The following is a 23,490-nucleotide window of genomic DNA, read 5'->3' as shown; positions in this document are numbered from 1 at the left end:
AAATCTTTTTCAGAAAAGAGAGAATAGCTAGACGCTTAGAGGGAATCGAAAATGATACACAACCTATGCTTCTACAAAACTGCCCAGGGTCAGTCACACACCGTTTACTAGAAGAAGATACACCAAGATATATGCGTGCAACTGATCCATACAGTCACCACTTAGGTAAGTAGTATATATCAGTCAATCTTCTGTTGCTGAATTACTTGTTTTCTACCCCTATCATACGTTCAGTAAACAGAGAAGAATTTTATAGAACAACTGTGATCAGACTTTTTTTTAACATGTCTTTTAGTTCTATGATTGTCTTATTTGAAAAAGGTCAATTATATGTATTGCTTTATGAGAATAATTTGATGTGAGACTTTTAGAGAATTGTGACTAATACACAATTAATCATTTTTATGTGTTTTTGGAGACTAGTGCAAAAGTGTAATGTATCTGTGCAGTCACTAGTACATTTTGATTTGTATGAAAATGGAAAGCGCTTAGTCCACTTAACGTGAAGGGTGGGTATGGTACGTGGTGGAGTTTGGGGATGGATTAGCCCATATATGCTGTACTTTTGACAGGAAGATCAAATGAAGAGGAGGAAACTTCAGATTCTTCTGTAGAAAAACAACCCAGGTCATCCAGATACCGAGCAGAAATCACAGGAGGAAATACAGGAAACATGGATACTCATGAATTAGAGTCTAAAGCAGAAAGAATAGCTAGGTACAAGGCAGAGAGGCGGCGCCAGCTGGCAGAAAAATATGGATTGTCTCTTGATTCTGATTTGGATTCTGACTACTCATCTAGATATACACGGGCAAGGAAAGATCCCGACAGTTTGGAAAGAAAGGGAGTGAAAAGTGAAAGGCAAGATGATGAAAGTAAGGACTCTAGCTCCCTGTATTCATCCAGGACTGAGATGAAGGAGTCAAAGAGTGTGATTTCTGAATCCAAGGAGTACTCCAGCCATGAAAAAGATGGTATTCCAGCTAAAGAAGAGCTCTCAAATGAAAAGAGTGATAAAAAGGCAGATGATGATAGTGCCATTAGACAGGCTTCTGACCCCTTGGCAACCTTGGATAGTTCTGTCTCTCACACCCTTTCTGGGCGAGAATCTTCCTCTTATAACGAAGTGCCAATATCACCAAAGCAAACCCCCAGAGAGTCCCTTTCTTCACCAAAGCGGGCAGCCTCACCAATCCCTTTGCAGAATGACCAGCCCTTGCACAGTAACATCAGACAAAGGTAAGCATGATTTTTTTTGCTTGGTTATACAATTTGCTTGTTTAATTTATTCACCTTCTGCAGCAGTGTCTATACTAAATATGAGAGTATATTTATTGCCCTTGAAGAATGCATTTATTGGGTTTTGAATGTCTAATAGAATCATAGAATGGTTTGAATTGGAAGGGACCTTAATGATATCTAACTCCAACCCCACTTCCATTAGACCAGGCTTCCCAAAGCATTCAGCTTGGGATGGGGCATCCACAGCTTCTCTGGGCAACCTATTCCAGTGCCTCACCACTCTGAGTAAAGAATTTCTTCCTAATGTTTAATCTAAATCTACCCTCTTTTAGTTTAAAGCCATTCCCCCTTGTCCCATCACTACACTCTCTGACAAAGAGTACCTCCCCAGTTTTCCTGTAGGCCCTCGTCTCCTCAGGGCCTTCTCTGCTCCTGGCTGAACAACCCCAACTCCCTCAGCTTGTCTTCCTGGCAGAGGTGCACCAGCCCTCAGCAATACAGTCTCAGGCTGGTTTGGTTTTAATTAGTGAATTTCTGATACAAGGAAGTGGATATCTGTATTTCTGTGATCAGTTATGTGCTTGGCTTACCTTTATACTTACAGAATTCATGCTAAAATTAGGTCCTCTTGGGAGAGTGGAATAACTGATGTTTAAGATATTTATACAAACTAGAAATTGAAGCAGTTACGGTTCTAAAACTGCTTTTTTTTTTCATTAATGATTATAGCCTCTAACTTTTTTTCCTGTGTATCCTGTAATTGTTTGGTCAGGGTAAAGGCAAGCTGTTTGTCAATGAAGATTTGAATAGCTTTATGACCGTTTCTGCCAAGATAAAACAGGCCTCAGAGTTAAAAGCTGAGAAGTGTCGGGTTTGTTGAAAGAATAGACAACTTGTTTTCCTGCTTGAAATGTAAAAACCCTTTTGAACTGTGATAGTTGATCCCTCAGATTGTATCAGGGTACATGTGTGAAGGGGCAGAGGGGGGAGTTAAAATTCCATGCTGAAATAGGAAAACATAGTCTCCCTCATGGTATGCTGAATTACTTCAGATTAGACTAATTTAATCCAGCAATAGGGTAACCAGACTTTTCCAAGAGGAAAAGAAAACCTTTCATTAATTTTACATTGTAGTTCCACGTGGTAATGCAAACACAGACTATCAAGCTGTTACGATAACTGAAAAGCTACACTTGACTAAGAGTTTTTAAATCTTACATTTTTCTTTAAGTCTGATTCTTTAATTTCTAGATCATTGCATATACAAAAAATAACACGTGTAAAAAGATATGTTGGAGTGTTGCAGTCAAAAAAGATACCAATTGTAGTAGAAATTCCACTGCAAACACATCTCCATCATGCAGAGACTTGCTGACAGTTTCTAAACAGAAGTGTTTCTAAGCTGAGATGAACTGGCATAAGCTGAAAAGTTTAGACTTTTTTCCATCTTAACCACAGAAGCAGTGAGTTCAGAAACAAGCTACCTTGACTGGACTTCTTTATCCGTTCCATCAAAATCACAAAACCTGATTCTTATTTAAAAGTCATTAAATGGTTGCAACTTTTCTTATTAACTCCTTAAAGTTTGAATGAGGAAGCGATCTTCCATGTCAAAGGTTAACAACGTGGTGGATTGATCAAATCACCTATTTACAGTGCTTGTAGACTGCTGAAAGGTACTTTCACTTTCTTTTTTAAGATTTCACTTTATTGAATAGGACACACCGTTGAGAGTCTTCTAATATTTTTTTCATATCCTTTTATTATTCAGGTGATTTATAATCCTGATCACCTTCTTTAGCATGGATAGATGTGTGCATGAGATATGCAAGGTCACACACAGAACGGAGAACAGAGTTGTACTGAAACTCATTGAGCTGACTGGGTTATTCCAGTCTCTGGAAAACTTGTCTCTGAAGCAGTCTCAACTCAGATACTACAAAATACTATTCCTTAGCTTCAGACAGGCAATTTGATATAAATCTCTTGACTATTCCAATTACAGATCAGAAGGGGTATTGAACAATTGGGAGGAAGTGTTTTGGCTGGTTCCTTCTTAGTTTTATAAGTTTTCTTTGTTTTATAAGGTGAAGGAGGGGACCACGTTTTCAGCCTTAGGAAATCAAAGAGAGTAGCCTATCAAACTTTATAGCTGAGAATGTGTCTGCTGCAGTGTGAAAGGGGGTTTCATTTTCTTTACTTTCATAAAGCAACCCTAGTCTCCTTCTCTGTAAAGGGAAACCAATGAGACGCAGAACACTGAAACAATGCAGAAAAATGAAATGTGTTGTAGATAACTTTCTCTTCCAGCTCAAGAGAAGTTAGGCTGCTGGCAGCATTGGTGGGGTGGTGGTGGTTGTCCTGGCGAAACAGCCTACTGGCTGTAGAGAATCACCTTAACGAGATCATTCAGAGACAAACTTTCAGAAGGAAAAGTCAGGTATCTTTAAAAAGCTATTTTCACTTTTAAATTCTGCTTTTTGAAGAACAAGGATTTGTTCTCATGAAGCAGTTTACCAAAATCTGTGCCTTAAAGGAATCAGAGCTAGCCACGTCTTCTTTTCCAATGCAGCTCTATAAACCAGTTACAAATTCAGACTGAGCAGGGCAAAAGCATTATCAAATCATTCACTAACTCCACCTTCTTCCTTTTATAGCTTCCACCTCAGGTATTACCTATTTCTATGATAACAGGTACTGCAAAAGTTGGGCTGAAGAGAAATAACTAAGGAAGCAGTCTGTTTAATGGGGACGTGCCTTTTCATTTGTTAGAAGTTGTATGTCCCTGTGAGATCTAGGGCTGTGTGAAGCACTACGGAATCAATTGTGCTTGGCAAGAACTGGAGACAGGCCCCATCTGCAAGGTTTTTCTTTTTGGGGGGACTTAGTTGTTTTCCCCTTCCAGGTAATAAAGTGGTAAAATCCATTTTCAGGTGGGTCCTGCTGTTAGCACAGTTCCTGAGATTAAACAGCTCCATCCCACTTGCAGTGTGGTTGGTTTTCACTTAAGCTGCTCTGCAGAAGTTCTGTACTAACAAATGAGAGACTGGGGCAAAAGCAGTACTAGAAAGAAAGTGGAGCTTACTACAATGCTGGCTGCGTTATCACTAATATCAGATTCTTTCTAGATGAGGCTTGGGTCAGTATTTGTGTAAAACAGCTATTGTCAACTCAACTACTGTCTTTCGTATCTTTTAAATGAAACCATCTGCACCTGCAAAAAGACACGGTGTAGCTCTTACTGCAGCTGAAAGCTTGAATTTAGGATTTAGTTTCTTGTTCGGATACACATGTAGACATTAGGTGGTGTTTTAAAGGTCAAGTTGCCGAAAGTCCATTCTTACTTTTAATGTCCTGCCAACTTCCTGTACTAGTGTGTATCCACTACGATGCTCAGAGATTTACAGATAACCCTCGGAAACACTTGTTCCTGTTTCCGAATGGTAAAGAAGTCATTGCCTGTTTCCACGTGGTCTGTTGGAAGTTAATATCTCTTATAAGGCCATTTGCACATGCACAGTAAAGCTCCATTTCCAGATGGGTGCCAGTTTGACAGCAGTTTCCCATCATACATACGGCAAAACTGGTTTTGTTAAATTTTACTGTGCTGAATTCAAGCTGGAAAATAAATGCTGCTTAGTAAGCATGGAAGCTTTATGCCTTCGGTCTCCTGCGTATCAATAATCAATCCTATTGTCCGTCATTGAGAAGACAACAAAGTGCTGAGGAAGTAGCAGTTGACATTTTGTACGGTTTGCTGCTGAATAAAGCGGCTGATTAAATTCAAAACATGGCTCGCATTCTTCTGACTGTTCTCTTCAAAGGATGAATGATCAAATACAAATAATTCCTGCTTGCGCCCTGCCCACTATAAAATGTGCCAAAGTACACGTTGAGAAGCAAATGGGAAGTTTGCTTTCTACTGAGCAATTTCAGCTACTGGGCCAGCTCCTGGTAAAGCTCCTGTGAACACCTCCTGCTCGGTCAGCTCCTCTAAGAATTCAAAAACGTTTGGGGAAAGAAAATGAAAGTTGTTTCTATTGCCGGTGTTTGGCTTTGTTCTGGGCTTGATTTGGATTTGGTGACAGCTGTGGGTGAGTCCTCAAATTCAACAGGGAATTTGTTGCAAATCAATTTTTCTTAAGAATCTCTGATTTGATCTTTTCCAACTGTTCTTATTAAATGACCAGCTAATAAAGACCGAAGTAGAGTACCTGCAGCTCAATTCAACATCTGGTGGGATTTTTGATGCCAAATGGCTCTGGTGTCACGTGAGGAGTTCCTTCAGAATTGGCTACATGTAATGGGAAGCAGCCTGCCCTGTTGTCACCTCCAGGGGTTTGTTTGTAAACACGAGTGTGGCGGGGCAGGCTGTGGTTGGAAGGTTAAAAGCACTCGCCAGGACCTGCTGTTGCTAGGGGCTGGGAACTAAAGCGGGCAGGAGGAAAGCTTTTGAGACACTACGGGTAGGGAGCCTGCAACCGCTGCTTCCTGTAGGGCTGTTGAGTCTGCAGTGCCTTTGTTGCTTTTTTGCCTTTAAATCCAGTGAGGAAACAGGATGAAATCAAGACCAGATCAAGTTTGGGGATTATTTTGCTTGTTTCTTAAGCATGTTGTTTCCCCAGTCGTGCAGTGATACACGTGATGGGTCTCAGAGCTCACAGGGTTTGCATTGCTGAAGCTGCCATGTTACGGTGTCATAAAAAGAGGGAGGGATTCCAGCTGTTCCAGAGAATTTCTTAGGAAGTATGATAATGCCATTGGAATTTCTAATTTCATTAAATTCGTATTACTTCTTTGTTTTGGACCCACCAGTTAGTGAAAGGTTTTTACCACTGCAAATCACAAGCCAAAGGGAAGATCTGAGCAACTTTTAGAGGTGTCCTTACATCTATCCTCCAGACTGACCTGCAGTGGCAAATGGCAATCGTGGAATCGTAGAGTTGCTTTCATTTCTCACATTCTGGACAGCGTACATTTGGCACACTTACCTTTGAAAACAACAACAAAAAATACCACACCACCACCACCACCAAACATTTAATGTTCAGAACACGATTTAGCTGTTTGTGGAAATAATACGATAGTCTGCTTCACAGTTTGTCACCTTGTAATTTGATTAATGTGCTGTGCTTTTATTTTCTCGAACGGTCCTCTCTAACTACACAATTGCATCTTTGTTTAAAAATGAAAGGGTTTTGAGCTGAAATGGGGGGAGGGTAGAGTGGGAGATGAGAGTGAGCAAATGTTGAGATTTTCTCCAAAACTACCTGTAGTTCTGTTTTCTGTAGTAGTGCAGGGAAATCAAAACCTGAGTGGTTTCTTCAGAAAGATTCGGAAGGGGACACACCTTCACTTATCAGCTGGCCCTCCAGGTATCATAAAATGTAGCTGTGTGGCTAACAATCGGACTGAACACCTCCCCTTTCCTCCCCTTTACTCTGGCATCATTTAACATTTGCCCTTTATTTTCCTTTAACAGCAGTGAGTTAGAAAGTAGTGTTTCTTGTGGATAAACAGCTGTTGAAACTTTTCTGAAGCATCTGCTTTTATTGTGACTTGCAACCAGCTGATATTTTGATGGAGAAGTACAAATGTCTCTCACTTCTTCCACTGCTATTATCATACTGTCTTCCGCTAATTTTTATAACTTCTTACATCTTCTCATTTTGCACTCTGCAAACAGATTTTTCTACCACAACCCAATCCGCCTTAGCATTCCTTACAATAAAATCCTTGAATTCCAAAGGCAATCGTGCAAGGAAAGTAAAAATTTAATATTGGAAGATAAAGCAAGACCTTGATCAGAGCTACAAGCAGCTGCTTCCTCCCAGTTTGGTAACACATGCTGTTAGCCCACCATGTGAAGCATTGCAGAAAGACTCTTTTCCATGTTCCTGATTAAAATAATTCTTATAACCCAGTTACTAACATCATTGTGGATGTTGTGGAGCGTGCTTGGTACATACATAATAGTTTAGAGAATCACTTGTTAACAGTAAATAAACTTTCTGTGCTTAAGTAAACTTGAGAAGTGTCCCTGATAAGTGCACCAATACTAAGAGACAAGAAACAGCAAAATATTAGAAAGGTCAGTGTTTCAGATAAATTTGGATATCCTGAACTAATCCTCTCAGACATTATTTTTTCTTTTTTTTTCTTTTTTTTTTTCTTTTTTCTTTTTTTTTTATATAAGTGGTGCTTTTTAAGTAATATAAACTTCAAAAAGCCCCTTAGCAGCAAACCTGGAATTGCACATACTTTAAGCTAGATTACTTACTTTCAAACAAAGGGTTTCTGACCTTGCTCAGAGTTAATATCATTCTTGATACTCATTTGCAAGGAGAGGAAGTACACAGCTTTCGTTTTTAATATTGTGTATGGGATATTTACCAGTACTCACCCTGTAAGCTGCCTGACCACCTGGTGTGGCTGTAAAAGTGCTAGAGAGTGGAGCTGCAGTTATTTTGTATAAAATAACTTTGCATATAATATAATACATTAATAATATATGATAATATGTATATAATTTTGTATATTTGTAAAGCAAAGGCTGTCTCCAGGTGTGCATGCTTGGTTTTTGTTGGTTGAGTTGCATTAAGTGTCTGTAGGTAGAATATGACTCTGTGTTTTGCATGTGCACTCCACAAGTCTAGAAGTGTTTCTAGAAAATATTCTGGAGTAAGGTAACCTTTGGGAACATTGCTGTAGGTTTTGCATGTTGGAACGTGGCGAGACATTTTGAAACAGAATGCCTGATTCTGGTTTTCTTTTGTATCTGTCGATCCCCTGCAAGCCCTCTAAACAGCAACAGCCATGCCATAGTTTCACCTGCGGCTTCAAGGCTGCACCTTTCAATGTTTTTCTCACTTACTATACAGAATTATACTACATGTAAGACATCTAAAATGTTACATGATACATAAAAGTCAATAAAATCTCTGACAATATCAGAAGGTTTAGGTGGAGATACCAATGTGTTTTTGTCCTCTCCCTCAGTATCTCAGTGTGATGTTTAGAAACCTTTACAAATCCGAATAAATCTAGGATTGTCAGCACAATATGCAATTTCAGGCTGAACCCAACACTTTAATAACATAAACATGGGTTTGATTAACTTGTGTGCTTGTTTGAGACTATGGGTATGTGCTGTTGGCCAAATGCAGTTGTGACCTAATGGGAAGATGCTGGCCGTTTTCAGGGCTTGCTGGGTTACCTCTCAGGTGCCACGCATGTTCAGGGGCCTGTGAATCACCTGAATGTTTTTGAGCAATATTACTGCTAATACTGGAGGGTAGGAAGGGGTCGCATCATAATATTGCTCTCTCTTTCATATTGATTGCTTTTTATTTTGATATGATATTGCTGTCCGTACCCTCGGTCTGTGTTCCTTCCCAGATTGGGTATTGCTGTTCACAGCTTTGATCCTTTTTCTTTCTTAAAGAGTAAAAGTTAGAGAGAAACTGGTGAAAGAGGAAGGTGCGCGTGGAAGCCCCGAACCTGTCACAGACAGTGTCCCTCAGAGAAAATCCCATCCAGTGCCAGCCCACTACATGCCTCTTCAGACAGAAACGTCTGCCTTTGATAGGGTTATAAATCAGCCCGTCAGCGCGGTTCGCCAACCAATACATGGCTATATCCAGCCTGCTGGCATTGCTCACACGGCTCAGCTGATGGCAACAGAAGAACCAGAAAATCTCCCTGTTGGCAGCCGCCTCCTAGCAGACAGCATCAGCCTGTTAACAAAATCAGCAGCAGCCCCTGCCTCAGAGAGTGACAAGAAAGAGGCACTCGGCTATGGAGCAAAGCCTGATGAAGAGGAGTCCTTGGAGGGTGAGCAGGCTTCCAAAGGCAGAAAGCCGATTTTGCCGTCTGAGATTCGCAAGCAAGGGAAGAGCCACGAAGGCCTCTTTGGAGGAGAACTGGATACCACCATGGGGAGCTCCTCTTCTGCAAGCAAGCCGAAGGTTAACTCCGAAATTCAGAGAGAGCTAGAGTGCAATAGGAGGCAGGGTCCTGAGCAGCCCCTGAAGGCCCCGGAGAACATAGAAAGGAGTGAAGCTGTTATGTACATACAGAGCGGGTCCGTATCGCAGCCTGCCAAGGCAAAAGGTCCCATCTGGAAAGTGTCAACAGCAAAGCATAAAGTCCTGACTCGCTCAATGTCTGACTATACGGTGGCTCCTAAGCTAGCATCTTTTCATAGTAAGGAGAGCACGGAAGCAAATGCAGCAAATGGTGAGATTGGCATGGTTGACACAAAAGTCTCTGTTGCCCAGCTCCGTAATGTCTTTCTGGAAACTGCTAATGCCAACAAGAAAACAGACCTGTAGGTGACATTTCAGACGTATTTTCGTGTGAAACTTGCACGTCCTTGGCAAAATTACACACACTCAACATCAGTTGTGTTGGGCACTTAAAGCACACAGCTTAGCTCTCACCAGTGTGTATTGGAGGCTGAGATGGTCTGAAGGCCGCTTCTGTGCTTCTGCTTGCTAGTGCAAGTTGTGATGGGGGTAGCTGGGATGTGTACATCCATGCATGGTACCGGAGGAGCATGCAGAGTGATCTCTAGTGGGTTGTAGAGATGCTTACATCAATGCTTTACTTCTCTCTTCTATTTTCTTTTCTATGCGCTTTCTATCATGTGGTTTAAAAGCGAATCTCGGTTTGAGATGTCAACGTCAGGTAGCGCTTTGTCTGCCAATGGTGATCGCGAAAGAGGGCCACGAAAGCCGAGGCGCTATTTTACTCCTGGTGAAAATAGAAAGACTTCTGAGAGATTTAAAACTCAACCTATAACGTCAGCAGAACGAAAGGAGACGGATAGGTAGGCGCATGTATGTGGTTCTGTGGCGTTCTGGTGCAGGTAGGCATGAACAAGCTTGTGAAGAAAATTTGTTCATTTGTTAGCATAAATATTTTACAAGGCCATCATTTCTCTTTAAAACTAATCGAGTATTGGTTATAGGATAAATTCCACTTGACTTGAGTATGCAGTTTCTCATAAAATAAAAAACAACAAAAACCAATTTGCTGCAAATCCCCCTGCATAAAATGGTAAACAGTGAATCATAAAGTATTACAGCTGTCTGGCTCTGTCTGATGATAAAAACCTTTGTCTGTTTTTATATAAAGAGTTATATAAAATAAAGAGTTCATCTACTCTGCTTTATCATTTACTATTTAAAAAATCTACAGATTTAGTGTTAAAAGACCTGGCATCGTATCTTAGATCTTCTGCAAGATGAACTGGAAATCATTTTCCCTTTCTGTATTTAAGTGTGGCTGTGATTGTTTGCCCTCTGCTTTATTAAAGGATGTTACAAGTGGAAACTGCTGAAACTTGAAAAATAGACAAGTTTCCTATTCTTAAGAATTTTTATGTCTTGCTGCTTCAGATGGAGTTTGAATCTCATTTTTGATGTGTCATTTCAAACTAACTTCTTCCTGTTTGATTATTTTTCACTAGGTCATTTTTGAGTGCAGAAATACCAACTGCTGATGGTATGTCACTATACAATTTTCTAAGGAAGAAATGGGAATAAATGTATCTTTTTTTTAACTGGAGTGGTGTTTGATAATGCAAACAAAGTCCACCTGAATATAAGCATCAGTTCCTATAACATGTTTGAAGTACCACTTTGCCTTTGGCCATGTCTGATACAGACTTAATTTCAGATTAATTTAAGCCCAGAAGTCTATCTGTGGACTCCTAACTATATATGGGGAGTAGAGGGTGGAGTGGCATGCTTTTTTAATTTAATTGCTTTTATCTGACTGCTGGCTGGAAAAAAAAATGCACATTTTAATCAGTAGCTTAGGACTAATAACTAAAAAGCTTTTACTATAGTGGGAAGCTGATATTAGCGAAGTATTTTCTAGTTAAAAATGTTGCAAGATGCTGGTTTATAAAATTATATAATTGTCTGCCATCTTGCTTCTCTTTTCTTCATGTCACTCTCGGCAACTCTGGCACAAATTAAGAAGCTAATCTCATGAGTAGCTAAATTTAGACTTTAATGCCTTATGCTATTTGAAAGCTGATACTCTCTGCAGCTTTGAGATGCTGGCTTTTGGATCTGGAGGATGCAGATTTCAGCTCCTAAACACCCCAGTTGAACCTTTAAAATATGGGGATACAAGATGGTAATCAGAATGACCAGCTGCCAGGAGAGACTCTCTTTTCTGGTCAACTGAGAGAATATAGGTGTCCTATTCAGCAGGATGGATACTGAGCTTAAGACAGTAGTTGATCTCTCAGTCTTAAGTATTTTCTTAGTCAATGTGTTGTCATAGACTAATATACATATATATGATTATAAATAAAAGTTTCTTTGCTTAACCTGAAATCGCATGAACTGTCCTGAAGAAAAATCTTTTGCTCTCAAAATCCAGTTCAGAATTTTTCTCTGACGCAATACTTGTAAACAGAAGTAAAATTTAGTGCAATTTGATTCATGATATATCTTTCATTAAAAGGGAGTACAGCCAATTCATTTGCTGCAAATGCTTCTTTTATTAGTAAAATGTTATTTGGGGGGAGTTTGCAAATCATTTAGTCAGGAAAACTTTCACTTACTACAAGCTATGAGCTTGATTCATTACATTCATTACATTCAACTTCTTTCTTTCTTTCTGTAGATGAAGAAAAATTAGATGACCGAGCCAAACTAAGTGTAGCTGCAAAGAGGCTGCTTTTTAGAGTAAGTATTACATTTTCTTAATAGAAAACAGAGCTAAACATTGCATATTCAAGATGCTGAAGATCATTAGGTTCATTAGAATGAAGTGTAATGCGGTTAACCAAGTCCAAGCACATCCTTTTTTTTTTTTTTTTTTAACTTCATCTCATCTACCTACACAGCAGACCTGTTGCTTTAAAGCCATCTTTGAGAACAACATTTAAAGAAATGTGCAGTTAATTTTAACTCCATGATGGCTACTGTGTGATTATATCCTGCTTCTAATTCAGAGGTAGACAATCAGGAAAATTAATACTTTGCACCCAGGAAAGCTGAAAAGAAAGTAGTGTTTTAGAACTTTTTTCATGGTTTTAATTATGACATACATCCTCTTAGGAAATGGAAAAATCATTTGAAATAAAGAATATTCCTAAACCACCTACAAGAAGCTCAGCAGTAGAGAGAAGACTGCGGCGTTTGCAGGATAGATCGCACACACAACCAATTACCAGTGAGGAAGTGGTCATTGCAGCTTCGTAAGTCTTGTTCATGTGTTGGCTCTAACTTCGTTTCCTGCTTTTAAATCTGGGAATAAGTACCACATATATGGTGTTTACAACTTTGTAGCAAGGAAAATATTTATTGTTAAGAGCCAACTTCCTTGAGAACCACATGGGAAGCTATATTGAAATTCCTTATTAGAAGTAGGGGGAATAGTAAAGCATAAATTGCATGAACTGTAATTTGGCAGAAGGTTTATGAAACCGTAGATTAGGTAAATGGGATTAATCATAACATTGGTTTGTAACTCACACGAAAAGGATACTTCGCACTGAGGGAAATCTGCACTATTTCTTATGGAATATATTTGTATTGGGAAAAGCCTTTTAAGCTCTGAAATCTCATATGTACTTCTTGAAAACATTTCTTGCACTTTGGTCAATCATTGTGAAATTTTCCTGAAAAAATATATATATATATATATTTTGGGGGGAAAATGGAAAAAAAAAGGTGAATGGATGTTCATCTAATGATCTGCTAAAAGATGGCTTATTTATGGGTAACAGCATCTTCAAGAGACAACCTGTTTGCTCCTCTAGGCTTTTAGTTCTTTCAAAGTATTTGATGTTATTTTGCAAAGTTCACAGCAGTTAATTAAAAATCATTGCTGTTTGTTTTTTTCTGTTTTGTTTTGTTTTTGGTCTTTTCTGTAGTTAACACTTAATGTATTGCTTTTCTTAATGCTTTTTTCTTCTCTCTCCCTGTGAATTTTCCCTCCTTGGCAATTCTTTAAAGTGAACCTACCCCTGCTTCACGTTCTGTGAATACCCACACAGTAGTGACAAGAGTACCTAGTCCCACTGTAGTTAAGAGCACTGTACAACCTATCAGGTACTGGGGGGGATAAACATGCATGTTACATGGAGCACAAGATTCCTCAATAGCAGATGCATCTTTAAAGTCTTGAATGCCTTTTCAATGTGTCAAGTCGATACTTGTTTCAAGAATATTTAAAATATTTGTCAACTTCATTTACGTTTGCATGATAAAACATCGCAGCTTTTTTTGGTCAAGCATCTGTTTTTAGGACCTCTCTAACCACACTCACCTATTCTAGAAGTGTATTATATGTGAAAGAAATGAATATGCATGTGAGCAAACCTGGCACAACCCTCTTTGCTCTTGTACTTTTATATATAGCGATGTCGTCTTGACGTGAAAATACCAAAGCTGGGTGCTTGATTTCACAAGCAGTACATATCCTCTTTGTCTGTCTCTACATATATTTTTTTTCTAGTTTGCAAAATTGAAGGAAAGATAAGAAATTGCACCACCTATAGGTAAAGTTGCAGAATACTATTACATTCTGAACGAGAATGTTAGCAAAGAGAGCACAACAGAAAAAAAAATACTAATTCCATAAATGTGGCGGAATCTAGCTAGAGGTGAATAAAATGTTATTGTAGAGACAAATGCAGTTACAGCTTTCATGAATGAATGTGTCTGCCTTCAGCATTGGTCAAACAATCTTCAAAATTAATGGAGTATATTGCAAAACTATTTTTTGTTGTTGAGTCACCCCCCATAACTCTAAACAAAAGCAAAACTGAACTCTATTTTCCTTCAAATTATCAGAGGCATTACAATTTACGCTAACCTAAAAGAAGCCCTAACTTGGAATCTAAATCCATCTTCTACATGTTTTTATCATATATGATCCACAAATTATTTGTAATAAAACTGAATTTTACATAAATTGCATTGTAGGACAAGTGTTTGTTCTACAGCATTGTAAATGTCTCTAACTCTGTATTCTGTATGAAGTGATTGGTCTGAAAAGTCTGTCTTCAATCTTGAGTTCTCCTTTCAAAAAATTGTTATGTCATAATCAAATGAATTTGCGAATGAAAAATTTTAACTTTTTTTTTTAAATCTTCAGCTTCTAAATTAGAACCCATCATGCCAATGTTGAACCACTGCATAACCACTTAGGCTGCTATATTACATTGGCTATTGTGCTTCATACGCAGTTCTTCTGCTTCTATCAGGTTAAGATTCTAAAACTTCGTAACAGCATCTTTAAAACTCATTTCCGGTTCTGTTTCTTCAGCTTGCAGGCATCATCACACCAAAAAATTTTAGCTAAAGAGGAGATAAGAGCAGCCAAAGAGGCGATGGGGCAAGATCAATCTGATGAACCAGATTCTTCCACATTAAGTTTGGCAGAAAAGATGGCTTTGTTTAACAAACTGTCTCAACCAGTATCCAGGGCCATCTCCACGAGGAGTCGAGGAGATATTAGGCACAGGAGGATGAATGCTCGTTACCAGACCCAGCCCGTCACTCTTGGAGAAGTTGAGCAGGTAAGTGCAGTCTTAGTTCATTTGTTTCTTTTTATTGGAAAAAAAAAAGCTTTAGTGTGAGATGCCCTGACAGTTGGCCTTTCCTTTGCACTGAGCTACACAGTGGGGTCATGACATATTCACAGGAAAAAGCTTCAGGAAGCAGTCTTCTGACACTGAGAAACAACATCCTCCAAAATGCTAAGTTCATTGATGTGTTTTCCTTTTTTTCAGTAATTTAAGACTATATCATCTTCCTGATGAGTGCACATTGTACCTTTCACAGTCTCTGTCTTTTCTGGTGTCTTTTTCAACTTCTAAAAGTAAACTCCTGACCAAAAGGGTGAAATCTGGTGCATCTTGTTTTGTCATGTGCATCTTTCAAATCTGTTCCTGAAGGCACTATTTATTCCAGTATTACAACATTGTTCTGTTGCTTTCCACTGGGAGGGGGCATTGGTTTTAATTTTTCTTTTGTTTCACCAAAACAGAATACTTCTGAAATTCAGAAATTCACAGTCAAAATGAAGTGTTTTAAAACTGTGCAGTGGAATTGGGCTACAGTCTGCAATACTCTGTATAATTGGAACTGGAAAGGAATGCCTTTTTAGTGAAGCTTGAGAATAAGATGGCCAAGCAGTAATCTTTCAGATCTGATGTCTGCAACAACAGAAACATCAGTCCCTTAGCACTACAGCTTTAGAAAAAATCACTCTTAACAGTGAAGGATCACTCCTTTGCATGATGTATTTCTAAGGATTTGGATTGATCTGAGTGTTAGAAAGTTCCTGCCCTTCTCTTTCCATGTGCTTCATTAATCTGTCTACATTTTCCATATAATAATAGAATTGTGGGAAGGTAGGATTTCTCTAAGTATATTGGTGCAAAGCTGCATGAATACATAACTGTGCCTTATGCCTACTTTACTTAGGCTTGAAGTAGTAGTAAACATTTGGCATATTTATCTTAACCAGAGTCCCAGACATTACAGAGTACTGTTTCCATTCATTTTCCACATGCCAACCACTGTCACAGTTTGAACTCTTTAATGATCATGTCACTTAACTTGTCTGGGGGCCCGGAAGGTGATCAACACAAATGGGCTGAAGCAGATGGGAAAGAAGCCAGTGACACTCACATTAATTTGTCAGACTTTTACAAGATGAACTTACACTTCAAGCAAGAAAATTCAGAGGAAGCATCTTTTGTCATATCCTTTTGAACCTAGCAAAAGAAACGAGAGTTGCCTCTGAACAGAGTACAGTGGGAATGTATTGTCAAAAAGACCTTACATAGTGAGTTGTGCATTTGGGGTTTTAAGATGTAGTTATGGTTGTTGTAGAAAGAAACAAAAGAAAGGTAAGAAAATAGACAACTAAAGGTTTCATTACGAAAATACATAATTGCAAATGTAAATATCTTGTAATTGAAGTGTAAATCCCTGTGCTGATCTCCTCTAAATTTCTAATTCTAATAGATGCAATGGAAAAAGAATAAACCGGTAACTATGTTATTAATGTTTCTTTGGAATCTTTGAGCTAGTGTAGTAGACTTTGCTCAGCTTTCTGATTTGTTTAATATATGAGTGTGTTGTCCATGCTTCATGGAATTTGCATGTGCATTTTAAGTTTTTAGTTTATTTATTGCTACTGGTGTGAGTTTTCCTATTCCTTTTGCATGCTGTTCACTAGCCCTGCAGTTAAAGAAAACAACAACAAAGTCAAACAAAAAACATCTCCCGATTTGTATAAATGCATATTTGTCACTATTTCATGGCTTTTATCCCCTTTGGAGAAGACAAACCCAAGCTGTCCATTTCAGGGAAATTTTGCATCTTAACTGTCTCTAAGTAAACTGTATAAAATTATTACGTTCAAGTAATGAAAGTTAATTGTTCCTCTGTAGAGGCTGGCGAAGCAGATTTGGACTTTTTAAAATGTAATTCTTAGATACAAATACTTTTCTCAGAGATGTATGAGACAGCAAATGTTTGATATTTGAAAAACTGTAGAGACTAACAGTCCTGTGTGAAGGTGATTTATGCGGCGAAAGTGTCGGGAATGTGCGCCCCATGTAAGACAGCACGGAGCATTCTCTTGGTGCTGAGCTCGCTCCAGAGCTGGAAGCTGCATAACCGTATCAGAGCAGAGCTGTGCCAAAGCTAATTAGCCCTGTTGATTAGCCTGAGCACATGGCATGTCATCTAGCATCTGGAACCTGGACTAATTCCTTCTCCCGGTGCTGTGCAGTACCATGTCAGTACGGCCCTTTTCGTGGAGCTCCGACACAATGTCGTATTGCATGCTACCCATCTGCCCTTCGTTACTAAAGATTTTGCTGTTCATATGCAGTCATTTTTACCCTGGGTGGAATCCCCCATTTGCAGCTAAATGATTACTCCCCCTAACCGTTCTGAGTGTGTATTTGTAGAGCATTGTATTCATGTGGAAGCATACCTTCTGCTCTGAAGAACTTACGGGATAGACTTTTCTTGGGAATGGATGATTTCAGAGCTCTCAGGTCCTTTTTTATTTTTATGTGTTTGTCCATAGGTGCAAAATGAAAGTGGAAAAATTGCTCCCCTGCCAACTGCAGTCGCAACATCAGTTGCAACAATGGCTTCTGCCCTTTCTGCACTGTTTGCCGGAGACGTGCATGCAAAGCCAGCTAGAGATGGAAGCGTAAGTTCTGCCACGAAAGCTGATTTGAGATTCCACACTTCAGCTGAAAACTCAGAGTCTTCAGGAAAACACATGCAGAAGTCAGAACAGTGGCAGCCTTCATCAGAAGTGCTAGAAAGCAAAAGATCCTCAAAGAAGCATGAAGAAGAGGGAAAGAGGTTTCTGTCACATGAGGCTAATGAAATTAGAAAGTACAGCTCCTTTGAGGAAGAAACCACACATCCTGTTCCTGAAAAAACAGGAGACTACCATAAAGAATCAACATACAGCTTCCTGAGGAAGGGCAGCATGGAACTGTTTAGTTCACAAGCACTTTTTCAGCCTCTTGAGCATAAGGAAATGGATACTAGCATGCAAGGTAAGTGGGAAGCCAAAGAAGGCCAATCCTTTGAAGAAAACATGGATTAGGAATGTGATGTACAAAGCAAGACGTTGCAAAGAAGTGCAGTATATGCCTGCTGTTGGTGTAGTCTAGTTCAGCAAACAGCAGGGTTTCTCAGTTTTTAAACATCTTCATTTCAAACATTATCAAGACAGTTTTTCTTTTTTAACACTGCTTAAAGGTAGAGAAAAAGTTGTGACAACTGAAGTTTTGCAAGTACAATTTTCTCTTAGTTATTCTTGTAACTCTTCAGGCCTTACAGATGGCTCAATTTTATTGCGATTTTCTTACCTTTAAAGAAGTGGTAGTATATACTGAAGTTATTTTTTATTGTTGTTTCCTCTATTGCCCATGCCCCTGCACTCCAAAATACTGAACAAGCTGAACTTGTTGCTCTGGGTCAAGCATTTGCCACCTTCTGCATATATAGCTGTATTTATTATATATTAACCACATATGTACATATATAGCAAGTAGTGGTATATGATTATTGAAACACTACTATTATTGTCCCGTCAATTTTATGACAAAATATAAACCAAGTAATTCTAGAGCAGTTTTCTGTTTTAAGTTGGAGGTACAGGACCAAAGTATCCTATAGTGCTAGAAATGTTTTTTTCTTTGTCCAGTAAAGTTAATTCATTTTGAATTTAAATGGTCTCCAAACAGATATAGGGAGGAGGGTATAGTTCTGCTTGTATTCATCATAAGCAGTGTCCCTTCATCTAATTAACTTTCTGTGACTGCAAAGGAGACAGAGACTCCTAGAACAGGACCGGTCATGTTGTATCAGGGGGTATTCTGCTAGTAAAATTTCAAAAAGGATGAAGATAACTCCTGTTTCCTTCAGGATAGCTCTAATGGTGCATTTATTTTTTCTCAAGGCAGTTTTTCCTGTGGTTTAATTGCAGCTCAAGAAAACAACAACAAAAAAGTCCCTAACACCCTCCTAGGAAATAAGATCTTCATTAAATTATTAAATATATTAAATTATTCTCCTAGTATGGTACTTTTGCATTAAATGCTTAAGCTGTAAATTAATTTCTTCTTTAAATTCAGCTTCTCTTTCCCTACCCTTTGTACACCTCTCTCTTTCACCTGTCCTTTTTTTTTTCCTGTTGGTATCATGAAAGGAGCAGCAATTAGTGCCTCATCCGTATGAAGTTCAGAATTGTGCTTTGAACATTGAAGCTTTGTGGCTTCATGTGAACTTCAGTCAAAAAGGGACAGTCTGTTCAGCAGATAATATTGAACAATTAATCTTTCTATGCTAGCTCAGCCAGAATGGTTTTATATTTTGGGATAGCATGCGATTTGTGATTTGAATATTAAAAAACAGATTTACTGCTTCAGTGTAGATAATGTAAAACAAGTTTGAGAATAGCACTAAGTCTAATTCAGCACGTTTCTTTTGACTGGGCAGACCATGTTGAGTCTACTTCTGAACTCACCAGCACATCAGCAACAAGAACTGTTTCACAGACTGCAGCTGTGGCATCCTGTAGACTGCAGGAGCTCTCCGAACAATTGGAAGGAAAATTTTATAAGAATTCCTGTGAGATGTTTTCTGTTGGAGAGAACAAAACGCAAGCAGCTGAAGATGTCCTTGATAGTTCCAGCAAAACGATGTCAATTAAGGAAAGGTACTTAAATTTCACTTTATTGAAATGGTCTCTGTAAATACAGTTATTAGAGTGATGATTATAAAAAGAAGCTTTAAGCATGTTTCTGGAAAAGCTACGCAGTGTTTATTGGGCTCTATTAGGTGTCAAAAACTAACAGCAGAAACATGCAGTTAATCTGACTGACACGCTTATAAAGCATCACCATCTCATGATGAATGAGAATTACTGTTGAAGAGAATATGATAATCTGATTTTGAAACAGCCACCTGAATAATCAATAAGAGCTTCAGAAAATGAAAGTAGTAAAATACTTATTCCAGTTACGTTTGATCTACTCAATATATTTCATCAGGTTCTGTTTTCAGTTACAACAGTTATGTTTTTTTTTAATTATTATTTTTTAATTAGCTGTTTCATTGTTGCTCTGTGGAAATAGTCTCTTTATCGTAAGGCAAGTACAGAGAATCAGGGATAGACTCTGTGATATTTCCTATTTTACTTCAGAAATACTTATTTTCTGTTTTGATGTCCTGAGAACTCAGGAATTTTAAAGGATAATGAACTGGACAGGTTTGTGGGAGTATTAGAAGCATTTTTTTCCAGCCCAAGATCATTCAAAAATGAAATCAAATGTTAATTATTCTGTGCTTGCATAGATACTAGGAGATCCTAGCTGGAGCTCCAATAGCTGCTGTAATATTTGTAAAACGCATTCTAATTTAGTTAAAACGTCAGGAATATAAACTCAATCCCAAAGTGTAAAAGGATCCAGTAGTAGTCCAGTGAGTACAATTATGATGGTTTGCTTCAGGTTGACAAATAGGCTTATTCATAATTCAGGTTTTGTGCAGTGAAGGTAGAACTGATAAATCAAAATAGCTGCTTCATTGAACTTTCACTGTGTCAAAGTATTCTATCACCATGTGAGGTGGGTGTGATATTAGGTACTCCTACCCATTTTTTCAACAAGATACCAAAGCATGCTTCATGTATTTCTAGGAGGTGTGTGAATCATCTTCATTTTTAGCATCCCCACTCCCTGTTATCTATTTAAGATAAGGACAGCAGAGTGGCTAAAACAGCTGTAACAGTCTTAGTTCCGTTTCTGAAAGATGCACTTAGCATTTTCAGTTTACTGTTTTGTTTGTTTGTTTGTTTTAAAGCAACCTTTTCCCCTCATCCTTCTGTAAATATGTCAACTGTCTGGACAGATAAGACTTAAATCCAGTAAATTCTGGTTTATGGGTAGTAAATGATCTACCTTCCCTGAGCCTAGTGGGGAAAAAGAGGTTGGAGAGAGAGGGAATAAATATCAAAGTATGAGCAGCTGCTTTGGTCCTAAATTTAATGCTTCAGTTGAGTTGGTCTCTTGAAGAACTGATGTTCCTGTCAGACTGTCAATCACACTCACAATCAGGAATTGCTTTTGTTGGGCCTCCAAGACTGTCTATTCAATATGAAAGCCAACACCAGAAAATACCTGTTGTCTTGTCAGGAATTTGTGTAGTCTGATTCTGCAAACATCTGTAAATGGCAGAGCTGTTATCAAAACGTTTTAGCATTCCAAAATACTACAGTAGTCTACTCCTTGGCCCAGAATTTTTTTTTTTTTTTTTTTTTTAAAAAAGAGACTGGTTGTATTCTTTTTTTCTTTTGCTTGACTGTAGCTGATGCCAACTATTCATAAACCTCAAAGAGCATTTCTGCTAAAGATTAACTTTTACACTTTACTTTTTTGGGTTGGATTGGTTTTTTTCCCTTTTACATTCACTAACTTCATCTTCCCATCCAGTGGATTTTTCTGGCTGTGTCAGACATTCTTTCACCTTATGGAAGAACAGCTTTTCCACAGATGTAATGATATTTGGGCAGGATGCATGCATGTTGGTCTGGATGAAAGTGATTTTCCACAAAGACTTATTTCACTGAAGTAGTATTATCCTTGTGGGGTGAGTGCATACCTAGCATTTTCAAAATTACCTATATTTTATGGAAGAACGAAAACCGTGATTTTTCAAGAAGGAAAATATGCCTATCCTCTCTTCTGCAAACACGACACTTGGAGGTGAGAGGGAGCAAAGGCTCATATCTTATAGTAGGCTGTGTTTTTTGTTAGGCAGACAAGACCAATCCACTGATGTGTTATATATGAGTGCTGGAAACCATTTTATAATTGTCTTGTATTCAGCCAGACAAATTAGGAGTTTGGGAGAGGCCTTCAGGAAGAGGAATGTCTTGGAGGACTTTGAATGGAGTGTCATTTACATGTAGCTACCTGTATTTGTACATTTACAGAGACCAAAGTTTCTCAAAAGCCACCCTGCCTGCTCCTCTTCAGAAGTCAGCTGTGCACCATCAACACCATTTTCAAAAACTATGGATAAGTAGTTGGTGGACCTCCAGCCTTCGTTCAGTCCTTGTAAGGGCAAGCCCAATCTAAAATTTAATTTCAACATTTTTTGATGAATGGATGCCAGAACAAGACCTTCTGTAGGCTACTACACGTATATAGTGAATTTATGAACTCTTTGACCATCGGCTTCCTTTCTGTATTACAGCACTCAAATTGGCCTCCAGGCGGCTGAAAGGCAGCTAAAAAGAACTGGTCAAGTGCAGCCAATGGAGTCCGTGGTAAAGCCAAACCTATGCCCAGTTCATGTCATCTCAAGGATGACAACTAGCAGCTAAGATACTAAAATATTGCCACAGAAGAAATGTCTTTTTTTTTTTTTTTTTTTCATTTTTGCCTGGGCTTTTGCCAAGGCTTTTCAGACAATGCTCCTTATTTAGGCAAAAGCACTGTTTGAATCTTGCTTGTATTTCCCCTCAGTACTAATCTAACATTTTTACTTCAGCTGTGAAACCTTTATTTTGACTGCATCCTGACACCTCTGCATCGTTTTATCTGAGTAGCAGGTAAAAAAAAGACATTGACCAAGCCGACAAAGATGGGCAGATATATAGTAAAGATTTTCCTTTCAAGAACAGTGTAACATTGATTTTTCAGATTGGAAAATGAACTTTGGGATGTAAAGGAGGAAGTTGTATGAATAGAACTACGAAGGTGAATAATGAATCAAACTAGAGATGCAATGAAACTAGTAGGCATAAATAAATCCAAACGTTAGACCACAAATTCTTTTTTTCTTTTCTCCCAAACTTTCCAAAGAATCAGCTGCTGTGTACTCCCAGAGTTAAGCTACTGATCGGGTGGGCCTGCTTGTGTGATCCAATTCAGCATTTCTTGCATCTTTTTTTATACAAAAGGATGCCCTCCAAGGGCTGCTGAGCCAAGGTGGTCTGTATTTATTGCTGTTTCCATGGTTTGAAACAAATGCATGGCTTTAGGTTTTGCACAGCAGTGAAGTTTTCAAGGGCATGCTGAGCATGCCTATTTCTTTAAAGGTGTTATTTAATTGCTTGAGGCAGACAAACATATGACCTTACTGTAGGAATGAGTTCTTTCATTGCATATACAAGTGGAAGATGAATCCATCCTTTTGACAAAGAAGAGAACAGTCTCCAGAGACACAAGAAACAGTCTTAGAGATTTTCCATTCCTGATCTGCCAAGCTGTTTGGGCCAAAGGTCTAGGGCAGATACCCTGCAGTAATGTCAAACTGCAGGGTCAAAAAACAGGAGAGATCTTCTCTGCCTGCTATGCTATGCAGCTATGGACACTCTTAAAAACAAACCCATTTTAGGCCAAAGCTGACCAAAATGCCTTCCAGCTTCAATTAGTGCAGATCTAAGCAAAGCTGACCTGAGGGCCTGCGACTATTGAAGATAATTCAGCAGTGTGGTGGCAATTCAGTCTGATCCTGGTCTCCTCCACAGCATGGACGTACTCCAGAAGATAAGTTCTGGGCAGTGAAATCTTGTATACGTTCTGGAAACAATGACCATGGCCTCACAGCTCTTCATCCTGAGTCCTCTTCACCCCTACCCATGCAGTGCTGTTAGGTACAAAGCAGACAATGTGAAGCCTACCACTGCTGCCTGCTTGGGCAGGAAGAGAAAGAGAGGAAATAA

The 23,490-nt window shown here is 38.7% G+C and overlaps 1 protein-coding gene across 17 annotated transcripts in view; it reads left to right on the top strand.

The window, feature by feature from the left end:
- The window catches only part of SVIL (supervillin), a 137,694-nt gene that overhangs the window by 80,234 nt on the left and 33,970 nt on the right, over positions 1–23,490 (top strand). For 7 of the 17 annotated variants that reach the window (XM_035318898.1, XM_035318896.1, XM_035318891.1 and 4 more), the window contains 13 exons: positions 14–165; positions 573–1,239; positions 6,534–6,617; positions 8,687–9,571; positions 9,902–10,072; positions 10,715–10,749; positions 11,887–11,948; positions 12,324–12,463; positions 13,224–13,319; positions 14,539–14,791; positions 16,248–16,271; positions 17,323–17,809; positions 19,257–19,476. In XM_035318898.1, coding sequence (XP_035174789.1) covers positions 66–165; positions 573–1,239; positions 6,534–6,617; positions 8,687–9,571; positions 9,902–10,072; positions 10,715–10,749; positions 11,887–11,948; positions 12,324–12,463; positions 13,224–13,319; positions 14,539–14,791; positions 16,248–16,271; positions 17,323–17,809; positions 19,257–19,476 — 3,224 coding nt within the window. In that variant the 5' untranslated portion in view covers positions 14–65. The remainder of the gene's footprint in view (positions 1–13; positions 166–572; positions 1,240–6,533; positions 6,618–8,686; positions 9,572–9,901; positions 10,073–10,714; positions 10,750–11,886; positions 11,949–12,323; positions 12,464–13,223; positions 13,320–14,538; positions 14,792–16,247; positions 16,272–17,322; positions 17,810–19,256; positions 19,477–23,490) is intronic. The other 10 variants (XM_035318889.1, XM_035318892.1, XM_035318890.1 and 7 more) reach the window with 10 other exon arrangements.

This window comes from Oxyura jamaicensis, chromosome 2 (assembly GCF_011077185.1).
Source record: "Oxyura jamaicensis isolate SHBP4307 breed ruddy duck chromosome 2, BPBGC_Ojam_1.0, whole genome shotgun sequence".
Taxonomy (NCBI): Eukaryota; Metazoa; Chordata; class Aves; order Anseriformes; family Anatidae; genus Oxyura; species Oxyura jamaicensis.
This window is presented reverse-complemented; position numbering and strand designations above follow the sequence as displayed.